Source organism: Centroberyx affinis, unplaced genomic scaffold (assembly GCF_046629955.1).
Source record: "Centroberyx affinis isolate AG114_WGS23_722 - 3 ecotype Tasmania unplaced genomic scaffold, CSIRO-AGI_Caff_v1 ptg000358l_1, whole genome shotgun sequence".
Taxonomy (NCBI): Eukaryota; Metazoa; Chordata; class Actinopteri; order Beryciformes; family Berycidae; genus Centroberyx; species Centroberyx affinis.
The window spans coordinates 303,220-316,249 of NW_027279029.1; the positions used below are offsets into that span (position 1 = coordinate 303,220).

Below are 13,030 nucleotides of genomic sequence, written 5' to 3' on the forward strand. Positions count from 1 at the left end.
ATACAAAGGGAAGGCGCACCAATCATGACTAAGCACAAGGCTTTAAGAAACACTGAACCGTCCAGCCGGCCAGCCCCCGGCATGCAGAGACTCCATCCAACCAGCTCAGTGGTTTTTAGGCTCCAGTAAGCATGGCCCAAACTGCTGAGTTTGTAGGGATCAGTCGGATATTCAGGCTGCTTCATCATGTCCTCCTTTGCTTTGACTATGACTACTACACGCATCGATGTGACTAGGAGGTAATTGGCAAGAAGTGTATGCCTCCCTTATCTGACATATCTGGATTTATGGTTGACTGCTGCTCACCCTGTGGACCTATCCTGGATCACCTTGATAAATGGGAGTCTGTGTTCTGAGGTGATTCTGAACAAATGCAGTTCCTACTGGACTTGGAGAAGGAAGTACTTCATGAGAAATGCGTCTACGCTCCCTCGGCAGATGTCTCTAGATTTTTGGTTGACTCCTCCCCACCCCATGGGCTTACTCTTAGCTGCCTTGATAAATGTGAGCCAGTGGTTTGAGTTGATTCACAGCTAATGCAGTTCCTGTTGGACTTTGGGAGGGAGGGGAAGAGTGAGGGTCATCGAGGATGAAATGATCAGCCTTTGTAAAAGCATCGATTTGCATTCTGGGCACTGCCAGTGTTCTGCATAAAGATACATAACATGACTGTAATGACGAAAACAATATGACTGCAATGCTCCCTACTGGGCCTGACAACAGTACTACATGCATTGATCTTCCCCTTTCCCTCTCTCTTTCCCTTTCCCTTGTTAAATCCAGACTGCTCCACAAAGACAACATGATTGAGGCACCAATCATCTTTACAGTCTCCATGTACCACGATCCAAAAAGTAAAGATTCAAATCAGTCTGACCCAGGAGGTCAAGACTCCAGCTTCCTCAAGCCTTGCACAGGTGTGGAAAGGTATTGATGTTAACATCAAAGGACCTATCAGTCATCTGCTCCACAAGGCCACGGAAATCTAGGCTCTATCCAGCCGAGCCGAAGGAATCAAGCCTTCAGCCAGTCAGGAGGCCAAAGCTGCGAAGGACAACATCTCATCCTTGCTGGTCCAGGAAGCCAAGATGTCGTTACTAGAGTTCAAAAATAAAACTAGCTGGTTTAAAGAGGATCAGTTTCAATACGGTGAGTCCCAGGAGGTCAATACATCATCTAACTTCATCCAGGGGGTCAAAGCTTTGGCGCTGACTGTTCCAGAGCCAAAAGGTTACCTGTCTTCAAAAGTAAAGATGGAGAGTAAGAATTATGTCAGCTTTTTCCACATATTCAGAGGAAGAAAGAACAAGCAATCTAATGTTGTCGGCTGACCTTTACCACTCATGCTTATACTACAGTCAGTTCAGTTAAACTAAAAAGATATTACACCCAGGACTCAAAAGTAACAGAATAAAACAAGATAAACAAAATAATCCAAGGAACTCTTCATAGAAAAAAGTATTCCTTTGGCTTATTCAGAGAACAGGTTAAAAACTTACAAAGTCTTCCTCAGGGAGCACAAAGCTTCAAACAATTCTATACTCAATACTTACAATGTTCCAAATCCAAATATGTGTCCCGAACTAGACACACAGATGTGTTGAAAATGACATCCATTATAGAGTGAACTTCCATTATAAACGGATATCAAAAACATGAACTATAAGAGGCACATTGGTGAAAAATAAAGTTCCCTTCATCTGATTCCCTGAAATGATCAACAAAAACTTCTTTTATTTGAAATAAATTAAATAGCATACAGTGGTAATGTTTCAATATCTGTGGACATTTCTTCAACACATTCTTCCAAATTATCAGTGAGCTGGTGATAGACAGCAGTATGACATTCTCAGACTCAATAACACGCAGCCTACATTGTGATTAGAAGAAATGCAAGAGATGATACTGCTGAAAACATAATTTGTCTGTCTGTGTATGTTATTTTTACATTCTCTCACTGAAAACATAGTTGCCACATTCATACACAAAGCTTTGTTGATGTGAAGGTGCGCTCTCATGCCCAGATTGCCAATCAAGAATTTGCTTGGAGGAAAGGAGGCAAGGTACAGAAGGAGAGGTGAAGAGAGAAGGGTGTGTCCCAAAGCTCTAAAAACCCTCAGCTACCTCCGTCCATGGCGCCGTATTTCCCGCTGTCCAAATCGTAGAGGAGAAGGTGCTCAAAACACTTCCTCCAGTCTCCTTTGACAGAGGTCAAGTGTATCTTCCTCAGGAATTACATAATTGTTTAACCTGTGCCCAGTATGGATGAATAATGAGGAAACAAAAACAACAAACCTCTCCGATATTTCTTAATATTAATAGCGTAATGAAGACAGGAAGGACAGGAAATTGATTCAGCACGGGGTACAAGTACAAGTTTCACTCTTCAGTTTATTCCATTTTCTTGTGTATCTCACAAATCATAACAGCTGGATATGGGCTGGATAGAATTGCCTGACAGATATTCTCTGGGTGGTACATGCTGTTTATACTTGTTTTTCAGGTCCTGGTTTTTCCGTGTGCCTGAACACTCTGATATCATACATCACGCAGCACAGACAGACAGCTGCAGGGAACGTCATGGCATTGGATGCACAGAGTTGACCACTTTAACAGGGCATCCTGTGTCATCTGCCATTCACGTGTCATCGCTTCATACTAGACTATGACTTCTTATGATGTAGTCCTCCAGTATCCTATACCAGCTAAGTGATCAGCTGCTTTCGTCACTGCTTCATCATCAAGGTAATTGCTTCATAATTCAAGTAGCATTATGTGGGAAAATATCTTGGAAGAGGTTTTCTTCGGTGCCAGCAAGTAAAATACCAACTGCTGACCTAAGAGGTATTTCACTAATTAATGTAATTAACTATGTATTTCAAATGCACATGGTACAAATAGTGCCCAGCTGAGCTTACGCATGCATTTATCTGGAAAGCACAAGCAGCAGAAAACAATGCCATCACAGCCAGTTGGTAACAATGTGCATGGTGAAATCCCTCCCTGGCTTGTGCAGTCTCATGGGTGAATGGGTGAAAACATCCTCTTTGTGCATGTCATACCCCCAATCCTGACTGTCTATGACAATAATGCATCCCCAGGATCTTCCCTCTAGGTATTTATTTCCTTGTGAGCCCATAAGAAACTAAAAAGGGCAAACAAACTATTACTATACACAGAATTTACACTATGAATTCTAAATTGCTCTTGAGATGGTCTCATGTGCAACACTTACAATCGATGCTGTATATTTTAAGGCCAGGTCAATTTTTTTTTTATGTTATTATTATTATTATTTTTTTTGCCATTTTAGCCTTTATTAAATAGTTTACAGTGATGAGACAGGAAAGATTGGGGAGAGAAAAGGAGATGACATGCGACAAAGTTCCAATGCCAGACTCAAACCCAGCATGGCACAGTAACAAAGTGTGTACTTTACCCAACTGATTCACCAGGGTACCGACTCATGCTAATGTCCAGGGGGTGGACAAATAACAGAAACGCCACACACATAAAGACTCCAACTTTGAAGTGACTAAATCACAATCACAAAGGCAAATCAGCAGTATGTGTCAGCTTTAAAAAAGGTCTGACAATCACCACTTTTATATGTGAGTTTTAAAAGCAACATGAGGCAACTAAAAGCATTCCAAAGAGGCTAAATAGTCGGTGCCTCAATTGCCGGTGAAAATGCTCACAAAAACTGCAAAATAATTTCACGTGGCAAGGGGAACTGTGTCGAAAATCCTGACAACATATGCCAAATCTCAAATTTGATTGGCAAAGAGGAACAGCGGTCACAAGTCTAAGCTCACCGATGGGGATAGACGGACTCTTCATATAGTTGCTGAACATCATAAAACTATGGCCTCAAAAATGACCACAGAATTGAATCAACAAATGTGATAGTCTCAACAAAAACTATGTTGTGAGCTTCCCAAACTGGTATTTATGACAGGACTGCCATTTGGAAGGCCAGTGCACAAAGACACATCACATGGAGGAGCAAAAACCTGGACCCCTGAGAAATGGGAAAAAGTATTATAGTCTGATGAGTCGTCTTTCGCCCTTCTTCCTACAGTAGAAATCTGTAGACTCCTGCACACTGTCTTCACTTCACTTACCCTTCTTCCTACACCCAGATGGGTTTATGTCTGGAGAAAGCCAATGGACACTTTCAGCCAACAACGTCTGTTGCCAACTGTTAAATGTGGTGGCAGATCTGTAACAGTATGTGCAGCCATGTTGTGGGAGTCATTAGGTCGGACAATTGCTCTGCATGGTGCTATAATGGCCTCCCGTGGCCTCCCCAGTCACCAGATCCAAACATCACTGAACCTTTATGGGACGTTCTGGAGTGCAGAGTGCAAAGTAAATTATACTCCTCCATCACAAAGAACTGCAGGCTTTCCTTTCCTTAAAGAAAAGGTCCAGTATCTCACTACACACAGATTAGGCTTGTATGACAGCATTTCGAGGATATTTGAAGCTGTTCTGAAGGGAAAGGGTGGCCCTAGTCCTTATTAGGTACTTGGTATTTATATATTATTAGGTCTTTCCCATATTTTGTTCACCCCCTGTTCGTTTACAAAGTCAACCTTCTGACATTTGTTGGTATTAATGTTTCTCAGTGGAACAAGTGCAGTATGGAAGCTTGAAATATACCAAAAGAAACCAAAATGATCAAATGACCAACCCACCACTGCTGTACTGATCATTGATAAATGAAAAAGGAAACCATGAGAATTTTCTCCATGGAGTTAAAAGGAGCTTGTTTGGTTTGGTGACTACATATAAAGGGTTTCAATCCAAAATGAGACATCAACTATTTGAAAAATTGGACCCCTACACAAACAAAATGCTTGCTTGCTAAACATACTATGGAAAATTAAAATTTTAAGTTACAAGACCCTTGCTTATACCAAACAGTGACATATGAATAATTATTCACATATTTTAAATATTGAGTAATGGACATTAGTTTTATTTTAATAATTCATTTTATTACTATATATAATAATTTTTTAATTATACAGTATATAGTGTTTTGGAATGAACCTCTTCATATAAAGATTAAACCAATTACAACTTTTTAAAAAATGAATCGCTGAAACCGCTGAAATAAATTCAATTAAATTATGCCTACTTTCTAGAAATAGAAATGCTTATTCTTATATCTTTTTACTGGACCATGGAAGATTTTATCAAACATTAATTATGGAGCCTTTCTTATGGCACTTTTTATATAGAAAATAGATGCACTTGAGGCCTCCGAGGAAACAGAATGTTTCAGGTGTCTCGTAAATCTCTTCTTAAGGGCTTCGAGTGGCCTCCTATGTGGGGACTCAATCCTACTGGAGAATGAAAATGACAGTAAGGCTACAATCGAAAAAAACGCTTTTAAAATTAGAACGAACTCTCAGACCATCAGACCAAAAACAACAGTTTTTGTATGAAGTACTTGGTGGAAGAGTACCTGCACAATATGCTCTCAAGGATGCTCAAGCCCCTACATTTCCATAACTGTGGGACGGGACAGAATCAGTAGTCAGACTGCACATCCAGTTCATCCACATTTTTCATATGGCTAGACAGACACCGTTTTATTATCATTAGTAATAATGAAAGAAATATGCCACAATAGTTACTATGTATCAGACATCAATTTTACTTTTGAGAATAAATTCAGACAATTCATTTTGGCAGTGGTAAAATGACAATGACATTGGGTCAGATGAGAGGGATGATTAAACACTCCACTTCAGTCTCACAACTGTGCTTGCCTGAAATTTATGCAGAGTGATCCTCTCTATGCTTTTCGAGAGGTGGAAAAAGGCATTTTTGAATGCTTTGGTGTTATACAAAAAGAAATGACGTGTTCACGATACTTTTGGCTAAACACAGGAGGATGGTCCTGAATATAAATGCATTTTCTTTAGCTGCAGGGAAGGCAGATCAAAACCTGCCATATGCTACAATACACTGGTTTAAATAGCTGAGAATCTGCTCTAATGCAGGAGGTTTAGATCACAAAATTACAGCATCCATGGCAGTAAATCAAGGCATTAGCTTTTATGTGGGATGCCTAAAATCAGCTCTTGTCTTTCACTTAGAGCAATATTGCTTTGATACAAACGTGAACAGAATACTGAAAATTGTCCAATAGGAAGTGTGGACAAAAAACACATCCATTTATTTGGCAACAAGGATGGAGAAGGGTGGAAACTGAGAAAACATCAAGGCTGGAAATATATTGTCTTTTTTTTATCCACCATTACAGTCATTTGCAAAACATCACCTGAAAAAAGCTGAAACCAAAGACATGTGAAAGTTTGAATGACTCATACATTTTGCCTGAGTGAGTGAGCTCAGCAGTCGCAAGAGAATATAGTGACCTACCATCGCTCAAATTCCTAGGTAGTTCTCCATTTTAGTTACTCCATAACCTTCTCACACAGCAGCTCTGAGTAACACCGGGTAAGCAATGCAGCTGTTCTTTCAAACTGGTCAAGATGAGATGTGTGATCACGGTTTGTTGAGACAAAAGTCAAAGATAATCGATATAGGCACACAGTTTCTATGTTGGCTGTGTGAATTTAGGCTGTACGTGTGTCTTTCTAGAGTGCAGCGTCATGTATAATAATCCCAGGGGAATGTTACCTAATGAAGTTGGTGTATATATATGAGTCATAGTTCTGTGAATATGGATAATATCTTTAAATGATCAGGTGTGACAAATATCCATCCCACCTCCACAAACTATCTTCTCCCAGACAGACTGATGTGTCTAAAATCCTCAAGGTATCAACCTCCATTTGTAGAATTACAATGAACTTCATGGCACTTTTTTTTTTTTTATGTGACCTGTGAGAAAGCTACACATTACTTTTTGCACAGAGGAATAAAGACAATAAAGATCAAATTGGAAAAATAGACTGCTGTGTCATCTGCGTCATTCAGCCAAAATTGTAACTAGTGCACTCTGCATGCAACACACTGTGAACAATCCAAATAAGGTGATTTTATCACATTGCGTTAGCTGCAAATTACTGGCTTAATAAGTGGGCCATGAATAATTACATAAATGCTCCCAGTAGCTGCATAAATTCAAACATTACACCACAACTGTATGATACCCATTACAGTATAATAATTCAAAGCAGCTTATTACTTTGTGCAAATTACAACATTTTTATACTTGCAATATCTCACAACATGAACATTGATGGAGTACCAGTGATTACATACCTGGACGTTTTTGATTTTCAAGTGCAGTGCTGGTAATACTGTACATCTTTTCGTGTCTCTGACACATTATAGCATTATCAGTATTTAAATACAACATAATCAATCATAAAATTTCAAAGTAAAATGTGTTCCAACATAAATAACATTTTAAAATTCAGATCTTTTTTTCTAAGCCTTATCATGCAGGAATCAGCGGAAGCATGTGCTTGTTGTATCTCCTCCCTCTGCCACAATTACTAGTCGTGTGTTTCAGATGACACGCCAAATTCAACAGAGCCTATAAATGGCCGCTGGCTAGTGGTGGATGGACTCGGCAGGGTTTTCAGTTTTAGCATCTAGCTGCTGGCTAGGTTGGACTCTTCCCAAATGGACCAATCTGTATTGAATGGGGTTACACAGCTTCTAAGGTTGCAGATGGTGTTTGAAAACACATAGATAGCTCACAATGGTTTTCCATTTAAAAAAAAAAAAGACTTGAACACAAAAAAGTGGGTTTGGGTGGTGTGCAAGGTTGACACTTAAAGATGAAGGTGATTGTTAACACTCAGTTTGAGGTTGGAATCCATTCCCGATCCTGGTCTCTGTGGAGACAATCATCCTCTAATAACAGTAATCTATCTCCTCGTTGGCCAGGACAATAGCTGTTCTGCAGGGGATGTAGACCTGGTAGAGAGAGAGAGACAGAGAGAGAGAGAGACAAAGAGACAGAGAGAGAGCAAGAGGGGGGGAAAGAAAGGAGGTAGAGAAGTGAGATGACAATAGAAGACTGATGATGTTAAAGAGAGACCATCACAGGTTTAGGAGATTATTGAATCTTCAGGTTTACCCTTTTTTAGAAGTGAGATATGGGGGCAGCGGCGGTCCCTTGATGATCAGACACGATCATTTCTCACAATCAAGGTTGACTTAATAGATAAACAGAGAGGAGGAGAAGGAGAAAGAAGAAAAAGAAAGGAGGAGGAGGAAGAAGAGGAGGAGGAGGAGGAGGAGGAGGGCCTATTTTAATGGAGATATGCAGTATTTAGATCTGAGCAGAAAAAGAACTCTTCAGAAGGAGACAGTACACAAACACTTTAGCCTTGCTGGAAGAGGATTGTCATGGTAAGAGTGTTATAATCAAAGCTTAAGCCTGACAGTGTTGCAGCTACAGTAAACCTCAGGGTGGCACTGGAGGAAGCAGATCTACAGTAAGGAGAGAAGCCACTACTGCTAGAAAGTTATGTCTTTGAACTGGTATACTAGCGATTCTGCTTGGGCTTTGAGCTGTTTAGAATATGCATGTAGAGTCAGTACTGCAAAATTTCTTGATCAATGACTTGTCTCAAATGTCTCAAATTCATATCATTAACATTCCACTACAACCAAAGATTGTGCATTCAAATGAATGATCCCCAATTGAGCAATCTTGCCTCAAGTGGAAAAAAAAAAATTCTAAACTCAATTCAACACTCTCTGATCAATGAATCACTCTGTGGTTCATCGTTTCTGAATATTGGCTGTGCACTAACTGTAAATTTGGAATTCTGAGAAGATAGCGACTGCCAGTGGGCATGAGCTGCGCTACAGGAATCTTCTGAGTTTCAGTGGACTGAAGAAAAACACATGTCAGCAAAAAAAAGAAAAAAAATATAGCCGCAAGCGGTCATTAGTGGGGTCCAGTCCTATGGAGCAAATTATTTGACAGAGTATAAGCTTGATTCATCATTTTGGAAAAGCGCTACATCTCCAAAAGTAGAACAGTTCGGTGACAGTTCTGCAGCTGTAGGGGAATTGGTGCCTGACATTTTGTCATCTGAAACATTTGTCATGATGGTGGTGCTATTCAGCATGACCAGCTGTGGTCTGGTGCACTTTGAGGCGCCTTTCAAACAGGTATGTGAAGTTCGGATGGTCTAGGATTAAGCATTTAGAAATTATGACTCCCTTCCTGTTTGTGTGTGTGCGCTGTCAACTTCTTGTTCGGTAAAACAAAGATGATGTGGGCAGTCGAAATATGCTGTGTGTATTAATTTTCCATCCCAAATATTTTCAAAACTGTGGGTAATAGCTGTAATCTAGGAAGTCCATATATGCTGTGGAAAAAAGAGATTGGAGAGATTGGATCAAGTTTGCGGGAAAAATGGGTTTTTCATAAAATTCAAAATAGTGGAAAAACCATCATGGGGGAAATGTAAATGCACATGTGCAATGGATTCCTCTTGAACCAAGGAATCTAAGGGGGGGCGGGGGGGGGGGCATTCTAGACCTTTCAGTTGAGGAGTTATTGGCCAAAATGTAAAGTTGTTTGTTATAGCACCACCATCTGGCCAATTGGTGTAAATTTTATTGCCTGTAGTGGGGGGAGATTTGATTTACCATTCAAATTTGATTGCTCTAGGACTTACGGTCTCTGAGGTACAGATCGTTTATCTGCACGTGATGTCATGTCATTATGCCTTTCAACATTGGACAATACAACTTTAACGGTGACGGTATTGCCTAGCAACGGTAAACCTTTTAGCACTTTTAGCCCTAGGCTAGCGATAGCCAACATTATAAGAAACAGATATTAAAACTGACGGTTAAATTCTCACCTCCGGTCCTCCAGAACGGACACCCCGCTTTATGTCTGTCTCTCCAACCATTTCCTCATCCAAACTCGTCTGGCCTTTCACTTTTCTTTGGCAAACTACTGCAAACTACTGAACACACCAAAGCCAGCTGTTCCGCCTCCATGTTTGTAAACATCTGCCTCCTGCCTCTCACGTGAGTTGTTGCATACAGAAGCTCCGTCGGGCAAGATAATCTTAATAATATCTTGTAGTGTGTGATGCACCGTCATGTTCTAAACTTGTAGTGTGAGCTTGTTTGCAATTTGAGAGAAGAAAATCGGTTAAGTTTCTCCTCAAGTGCGTGATGCAACCCGATTTCAAAATCGGTTAGGATTTTAAAACTCCTGTAATCTGAGCCCAAGAAGAAGAAGAAGAAGAAGACAAAGAAAAAGAAGGAGAAGGAGAAGAAGAATCCTAACAAAAGCAACAGAAAGAAGAAAATCAAGGAAATTCTGCAGTCTGGAGATGTCAGATTCCTCATATACAGTACAAAGAATTTTTAGTGACGCTGTTAGTTTGGTGCTATGTGTCTAATAAAGTCTTTGATCAATCCTTTTTATATTCACAGTGCACTCAATAGTTTGGAGGCAAGGAGCCACTGTGTACCATTACTCATTTCAGATTTATGCCAAAGGAAAAGCCTAGCAGACATAAATGATACTATATTTCCCAACAGAAAACTGAAAAAGAGAGCAGAGCTGTAAACAATTCAATCACCCCCTGAACTCTTCAAGCCGCCCCTCGGCATCAGTGTATCCGTGCTTACTGTGGATGTGTTTCTTTGGCAACAGTTTGTCACCGAGGGAGTCGAGCAGCCCGGCGCTGAAACACTGACACAGACATTGGTGACTAATTAAACAGTCACAGTGGGAGAGTCTCCATGCAGCAGCACCACAGAGAGACGGAGCGGCAGAATGAATCATTGCACCTGTTTAGACAAAAGCTACCACTGTGCCTAACCTGGAATATGTCAACAGCTTTTATTTCCACCAAATGGATAGCAATAGTGACAAATTCTAAATCAATCTGCGAACAAAGAGCGGCAGATAGTCCCAACTGTTAGCAAAGCAATCAGCGGCAGACATTCTAATTAACGAGATGCGGCAACAAAAGATACATACGTACGCACATACATTCATGCAAGGCCAGACACCCACGAGCGAGGCTAAGCAGCGTTTGAAAAGGATCAAAGATTTTCCATTACGTTACATTTAGTTCAGGCATTTCGGCAAATTCATTCTCTCCATTGGACATATATATACGATCCCACAGCGTGACTCCACACCCCAGACATAATATTGGACACAATTTTACTCGGTGTAACACAAATTCTGACGCCAGATTATTTGTGAAAATGGTGTGAGACAGGCAACCCTGGTTTTCAAGCATCTGGCTGTTTTTTTGTTTTTTGTTTTTTTTGCTATGATTTCTGTGAGTTTGCCCAATAAAGCCTCTACTAGTTTCTGATGAGTCATTTAGAGTAGGAGTTTACTAGCTCACCAGCAGACACCCATAGGCCACAGTGAGATCCAAGTTAACAAGTTATGATTGAACCTTTGTAAATCAGAGTCTGTGTTCAATGCGTCTTAAAATCCTCCCCCCCCCAAAAAAAAACCCAGAGACATGAGGAGGACGCAAAGCTGTTTGTTTGGGAAACCAAAAAAAGTTAGCCAAGTAGTTTTTTCCCACTTCTTGTGTCTTACGGACATTCTTGTATCGGCTTGTATCACTGTCTCTACGTGTTTGAGAATTTGGGTTTTCTAGTCACTTCAAGAGGAGAGTCCAGCCTTGAGGCTATTACTCAATCTGATCAATGTTCAAACGCACTGATAAAGGTTTCATGAGGTGCTTCACAGGAATATATCATGAAGGAGATTCTTTCCACTGGATTTCTGTCTCCTGACCCCAGCTGCTGGTGAGAGCACACTGCCCGGCTAGCTGTGGGCTCTCAGTCTCCAGACATGCATCTGTTTGGCTCCTTTGCTTACTTAACAAGTATCAAGTCTATCTAAGCAGTTCTGCAAATGCAGGCTGTATTGTAGGCCAAGACCTCGGATCCGTCTGTCCAACAACTCAAACAGGCCTGGGCTGGTTAACTGACTGAAGCCTCAATTAAGGACTGGAGTCATGCAGTGGTTCTCAAAGACCATGTCCAACTAGAGAGTGATTTTCCCTTTCATTTGATATCAGAGACAGCCTAGAGGCTGAAAACTATTCAGTATTTCACAAGAAAAAAAGAATTTGTACGATAGAAATATGTTGTTTTTTTCTTATCCCATAAATCATCTCACAACCCCCCAAACTTATCTTGCGACTCGCAAGTTGAGAACAACTGATGTAATTTACCAAAGCTTACCATACTTATGAACTAAATAAATCACTTTATTGTAAGTTGTTTCACTTTACATATCACCCATAGTCGACTGAATAGCTCATGGTAACCTGTTACAACAGCACTGTAAAATAAGTAGATATGAGAAACAAAAATACAATTTGTCTGTGCTAACAGTAAAATGTCTTAGGTTTGCAGTATGCTTTACATTTTAAGAATAATGAAAAATGAACTTTAAAATAGTACTTTGGTAATGAGTGTAAATGGATGATATGAAAAGAGGAGGGCAGGGTGATGTGTTCTGCCACACACACACACACACAAATGCAAGTTTTTACCTATGTACAGTATGTGCAAGTGTTTCAGATATACTGTATGCATGACTATTTAGTAGTATGCGTGCTTGTGTGAGTCTTTCATATGTGCATGTGCAAGTATTTTGTATCTGTGTGTGTGAACAACGAAGTTTGAATCAAGTCGTCCACGTCCGCTCATAGTTTTACTCCATTAGTTCACAGTTCAACAGCGAGCCTTAGATGTTTACGATGGAAATATAGCTCTTTTGATCATTTGCCACTGCGCTGCTACGTTTCCCTCGCTTTCTTTTTCTTCTTCACTTCAACTTAATTTCTTTTTGTGAAACTGTCAAAAGGACACAGCCCCTTTTATGCATGCAAAGTTTATCAAAAGGTTTTTGAAGCAGCTTATTATTCATCGACTTTATTTTGTTGACATCATAGCGCTCCGATAAACCCAAACAAAACGTCAACAAATGCCACAAATACTACAATAGATTAACCTAAAATGCACAGAATTGTTTTTATATAATTTAGGGAATTAAATTTCAGTACATTAATAA

General features: G+C 40.1%; 1 protein-coding gene across 1 annotated transcript in view; it reads right to left on the reverse strand.

Moving 5' to 3' along the window:
- Positions 1 to 5,665: 5,665 nt before the first annotated feature.
- gbe1b (glucan (1,4-alpha-), branching enzyme 1b) overlaps positions 5,666 to 13,030 on the reverse strand; it is a 75,057-nt gene continuing 67,692 nt past the window's right edge. The window contains exon 16 of the mRNA XM_071515510.1: positions 5,666 to 7,911. Coding sequence (XP_071371611.1) covers positions 7,849 to 7,911 — 63 coding nt within the window. The 3' untranslated portion in view covers positions 5,666 to 7,848. The remainder of the gene's footprint in view (positions 7,912 to 13,030) is intronic.